This window comes from Nansenia antarctica (assembly GCF_963989245.1).
Source record: "Nansenia antarctica genome assembly, chromosome: 3".
Lineage (NCBI taxonomy): Eukaryota > Metazoa > Chordata > Actinopteri > Argentiniformes > Microstomatidae > Nansenia > Nansenia antarctica.
The window spans coordinates 73,124,328-73,130,006 of record NC_137688.1 but is presented as its reverse complement, the minus strand read 5'-3'; the positions used below and the strand labels follow the sequence as shown (position 1 = coordinate 73,130,006).

Below are 5,679 nucleotides of genomic sequence, written 5' to 3'. Positions count from 1 at the left end.
TTGAGGCGACTTCCTGGAAACAACATAATAACCTCTCTCTCTCTCTCCCCCTTCCCACCTCTCTCTCTCCCTCCCTTTCTCCCCCACCTCACTACCTCTCTCTCTCTCCCTCCCTTTCTCCCTCTCTCCCCCCACCTCTCTCTCCCTCCCTTCCAACCTCTCTCTCTCCCTTCCCACCTATCTCTCACTCTCTCTCTCCCCCCCTTCCCACCTCTCTTTCTCTCCCCCTCTCCCTCTTCCCACCTCTCTCTCTCCCCCTCTCTCTCCTCTCTTTCTCCCTCCCTTTCCCACCTCTCTCTCGCTCTCCCCCCTTTCTCCTCTCTCCCCCCACCTCACTACCTCTCTCTCTCACCCTCCCTTTCTCCCTCTCTCCCCCCACCTCTCTCTCTCTCTCTCTATCCCCCTTTCCCCGCTCTCTCCCCCCCTCACTACCTCTCTCCCCCCACCTCACTACCTCTCTCCCCCCCTCACTACCTCTCTCCCCCCACCTCACTACCTCTCTCACTCTACCTCTCTCGCTCCCCCTCTCCCCCCCCCCCCCCTCCCTCCCCCTCCAGGTAGGGGAGATCCGAGCCCACGCAGCAGAGTGGACGGCCAACGTGTCGGCGGAGTTCAAGGAGACGCGTCGCCGTCTGAGCGTGGAGATCTACGACAAGTTCCAGCGCGCCGCCTCCATCAAACGCAAACTGTCCTCCGAGCTGGGCCTAAGCCCCGCCCCCGCCGACCTCACCCCCCCCAAGAGGACCCTGTCCGTCAACTTCTTCACCGCCGACGAACGGGAGAGGGAGCAGCTGACCTACGCCCCCCCCCCCCTGCACCCTGACACGCAACGGCAGCCTGTTCCTCAACGGGGGGCTGGACGGAGGAGGAGGAGGAGGAGGAGGGGACATCACCGTCATAGAGCACGTTTGAGGTGACCTCTGACCCCCCACCTGATCACACAGAACCCTATTGCAGACGCAGGGCACAGGTGGATGACATCATCGGTTAGCGCCCTCTAACACTCACGTACTCTGATCACAACGGACGTTCTTACTACGAGCCCGTGTCTCTGGGTCTGGTGGGGGGGGGGGGGTGGGAGGGTGTTTCTTGTAACCGCGGGTAACCAAAAGGGTTAGGGGTCAGGAACACTGCAGAGGGTGATCTCAATGCCTTTCACTGGGCTGGGTCCTGAAGGGGAACCGCTACCAGAACCACCAGAACTGGACCTCTCTACCAGAACTGGACCTCTCTCTCTCTGCTTCTAAATGTTTCTAAATGAAGGAGCTTGTTGTGCCTTGAGTACTTTTTGACCTAATCGCATGTATGGATGGACCACCTCAGCCGGTTCTCTCTCTTTTCTACCTGTTCTATAGGTTGGGGGCAGTGAGCATGATTGTCTTGGGGGGGTGGGGGGTGGGGGGGTGTGAGCAGCAAATGGGAGGCTTGACTGTTACTGTTTTAAAAGCAGCGCTGCTGTCGACATTGTTCTTCTCTGAAGCGGCAGGTGTTTTTCTCTGACAGGTGTTTTTCTCTGACAGGTGTTTTTCTCTGAAGATTGTAAACTAGCATCCTGTCCTCTTGCGGAGGTGCGACCACCTGTTTGTTCTGACGACAGTGTTGTTAACGTGTGGTGTGACTGTGAACCGGGGCCTTTAAACGTACCTAGCCTAGCTTCCCGTGTGAACCGAACGCCAGGAAGTGTGTATGAAGTCAGTGAGAGGAAGCACTGTGTCTGAGACCGAGGCTGAAACATTTTCAATGTTCTTTAAATGTGACGTGTGACAGGGTCTGGTGGAAACGTCCTCAAGTAGGGCAAGGTCTCTGTTGTTGTCCAGATTATGAGAGAGCAGACTGTCAAACCGAATAGCGGAGAAACGCGCTCTGAATCAAAACACACGCAAAACAGCTGCTAGTAGCTAGCGCTAAACAGGAACATCGCTATGAACGTCTAACTGCATGTTTATAACATCACCACATGCTAATAGAACGTCAACATGCTAAAAACACATAACTACACATAATTAGCTGATCACAGTCCTTGCTTTTGAACACGTCCTAAAACCTACGTTTGTTTACAAGCCGTGTATCACTAACCCAGTAGCCTACGGCAGACGATACAGTGAATCACATTCACACATTAAGAGTATTTACTCTCTCTCTCTCTCTCTCTCTCTCCCTCCCTCCCTCTCTCCCTCCCTCTCTCTCTCCCTCCCTCCCTCTCTCTCTCTTTATCTAGTATTTAGAGATCCTAAAGCTGTTGTTTGTTATGTCGAGTTGCTCTTCAACTTTCGAAATATGAAGAAAAAAAAATTTGGTCAGCTTGAGAATTGTCGACATGCGGACCTTTTCATCAGACCCAGTCACCATGGCAACATCCCACGGTTCGTTTCTGACAGAAACGGTCAGTTTCGTCGACCGGTCGCTGTTAAAATCTCTTCTGTTATTCTCTCCAGCAGCTAGAACGAGACGAAAAACACCACTGAGTTGTTATAGAGCAACATTTATTATTAATTATCATTATCATTATCCATTCTTAAAGCACTTTGAGCTGCAATGTTTGCAGGAAAAGTGCTATACAAATAAAAAGTTAGGCACTGTGTTAGTTAAAAAGTGAATAAAGTTATTAAATATGAATCATACAGAGACATATTGGGTGTCTGGGGGCGCTGGCAGCCGGGGGTTAGTTGGGACAGCCAGTTCCCCTGGGGACTTCCTGGTCTTTATGACATAATCTCAGTGGAATCCTCGTCTCTCTGCCTCTAATCCAGCTGCCCTGCTGCCAGTGTTCTTTACCCCACCTCCAGCACAAACACTCTCTCTCTATCACCACACTACACACTACACACTACACACTACTCACTGCACACTACACACTACACACTACAGGACAAACACATCTCTCTCTCCACCACCACACTACACACTACATAAACACATCTCTCTCCATCACCACCACACCACCACGCTGCCTAGCACTAACATTACAAAGCTGCCTGACACACACACACACACACGTTTTGTGCATTACAAAGTTGCCTAACACACACACACACACACACACACGTTTTGTGCATTACAAAGTTGCCTAGCACACACACACACATACACACACACACAAACACAATTTGTGCATTACAAAGTTGCCCAACACACACACAGACACACGATTTGTGCATTACAAAGTTGCCCAACACACACACACAGACACAGACACACACACAGACACAGACACAGACACAGACACGCTGTGTAAGGTATAGTTGCAGGTTAATGTAGTGAACACCATAGTCAGCGCTATGCAGGGGAGGCTGGAGGAGGTAGACATCGGAGTACGGGGTCACTATAACGCACGGAGCGAGGGAGGGAGGGAGGGAGGAAGGGAAGAAGGGAGGAAGGGAAGCAGGGAGGAAGGGAAGAAGGGAGGAAGGGTGGAAGGGAAGAAGGGAGGAAGGGAAGAAGGGAGGAAGGGAAGAAGGGAGGAAGGGTGGAAGGGAGGAAGGGAGGAAGGGAAGAAGGGAGGAAGGGAGGAAGGGAAGAAGGGAGGAAGGGAGGAAGGGAAGAAGGGAGGAAGGGAAGCAGGGAGGAAGGGAAGAAGGGAGGAAGGGTGGAAGGGAAGAAGGGAGGAAGGGAGGAAGGGAAGAAGGGAGGAAGGGAAGAAGGGAGGAAGGGAGGAAGGGAAGAAGGGAGGAAGGGAGGAAGGGAAGAAGGGAGGAAGGGAAGAAGGGAGGAAGGGAAGAAGGGAGGAAGGGAGGAAGGGAAGAAGGGAGGAAGGGAGGAAGGGAAGAAGGGAGGAAGGGAGGAAGGGAAGAAGGGAGGAAGGGAGGAAGGGAAGAAGGGAGGAAGGGAAGAAGGGAAGAAGGGAGGAAGGGAGGAAGGGAAGAAGGGAGGAAGGGAGGAAGGGAAGAAGGGAAGAAGGGAGGAAGGGAAGAAGGGAGGAAGGGAAGAAGGGAGGAAGGGAAGAAGGGAGGAAGGGAGGAAGGGAAGAAGGGAGGAAGGGAAGAAGGGAGGAAGGGAGGAAGGGAAGAAGGGAGGAAGGGAAGAAGGGAGGAAGGGAAGAAGGGAGGAAGGGAAGAAGGGAAGAAGGGAGGAAGGGAGGAAGGGAAGAAGGGAGGAAGGGAAGAAGGGAAGAAGGGAGGAAGGGAAGAAGGGAGGAAGGGAAGAAGGGAGGAAGGGAAGAAGGGAGGAAGGGAAGAAGGGAGGAAGGGAAGAAGGGAGGAAGGGAAGAAGGGAGGAAGGGAAGAAGGGAGGAAGGGAGGAAGGGTGGAAGGGAAGAAGGGAAGAAGGGAGGAAGGGAAGAAGGGAGGAAGGGAAGAAGGGAGGAAGGGAAGAAGGGAGGAAGGGAAGAAGGGAGGAAGGGAAGAAGGGAGGAAGGGAAGAAGGGAGGAAGGGAAGAAGGGAGGAAGGGAAGAAGGGAGGAAGGGAAGAAGGGAGGAAGGGAGGAAGGGTGGAAGGGAAGAAGGGAAGAAGGGAGGAAGGGAAGAAGGGAGGAAGGGAAGAAGGGAGGAAGGGAAGAAGGGAGGAAGGGAAGAAGGGAGGAAGGGAAGAAGGGAGGAAGGGAAGAAGGGAGGAAGGGAGGAAGGGTGGAAGGGAAGAAGGGAGGAAGGGAGGAAGGGAACATGGGAGGAATCCGTGCGTCACAACGAGCCCGTCCTCCGATGTCTACCTCCACCAGCCTCCCCTGGTGCCAAACTGAACAGAAAGAGGAGAGTTTGACAGTCTGGTCTGCGGAGGTCAGATGTGTAAACGGTGCTCTCCACCGCAGAGGACAGGGAAGGCCAATCCCCATGTGTTACCGCTCTGTTCAACCGCTGGTTACTCCCAACATGGCTGTGTTAGGATCGTCAATGATAATTTAGTTTTTTACCACATGCAGAATCTATAATGTATTTTTCATACCAGTGGGACACGACATATAGCAGGCCTTGTTACTGTTGTGTGTGAGGTATATCTGACTGGAACCATCGAAGGTTATTTAACACTAGAACAGCCATGAGTGTGAGTACAGAAAAGTGTTCTATCTTTGCACTCGATCAAATTTCAGGACCCTCCTTTCATGACTTAGATATGTGCGTTCTACCACCCAGTATCCTTACATGTTCAACATCACATCAGGATAAGCTAGTATTTTGCAGTTTTTCTGTGTAGCAGGCAGGCTAATTTACAAGACGCGCCAACTAGTGGTCGTTGTGTGTAAGTAGCAGCTTTGCACTGTAAAAGTGGGGTCATTTGAGCTCTTTTAGGGGTCATTGAGGGGCTCTTTTAGTAGGTGAAAAGGCACGGCTGTTCTAGTGTTAAGGAGGAGGAGGAGGGTTTGGGGAGGGTTGATGTGTGTGTTTTTGCGAATCGATGCACAGGCTAGATGACTCTGAATGTTTCCTGAAATCCGACACTTGGACACAGTCCAAGCAAGCAGGTGACTTGCCATGACTAACACCACCATATTAGACACAGAGACTTCCTCACACACACACACACACACACACACACACACAGACACAGACACAGACACAGACACAGACACAGACACAGACACAGACACACACACACACACACACACACACAGTTTGGCCGTTGTGGTTTCGTCTTAAAAGCATTCCGATGTCCCTAGATGACATCACATCCGTGGCGGCCATCTTAGAGATGTCCCCTAGATGACATCACATCCATGGCGGCCATCTTAGAGATGTCCCCTAGATG

The 5,679-nt window shown here is 52.1% G+C and overlaps 1 protein-coding gene across 1 annotated transcript in view; it reads left to right on the top strand.

Annotated features, from left to right (window-relative positions):
• Positions 1–1,548, top strand: part of LOC308154381 (potassium channel subfamily K member 2-like) — a gene marked incomplete at both ends in the record, with an annotated part of 7,751 nt that extends 6,203 nt beyond the window's left edge. The window contains 2 exons of the mRNA XM_080527544.1: positions 558–826; positions 1,521–1,548. Coding sequence (XP_080383670.1) covers positions 558–826; positions 1,521–1,548 — 297 coding nt within the window. The remainder of the gene's footprint in view (positions 1–557; positions 827–1,520) is intronic.
• Positions 1,549–5,679: the final 4,131 nt, after the last annotated feature.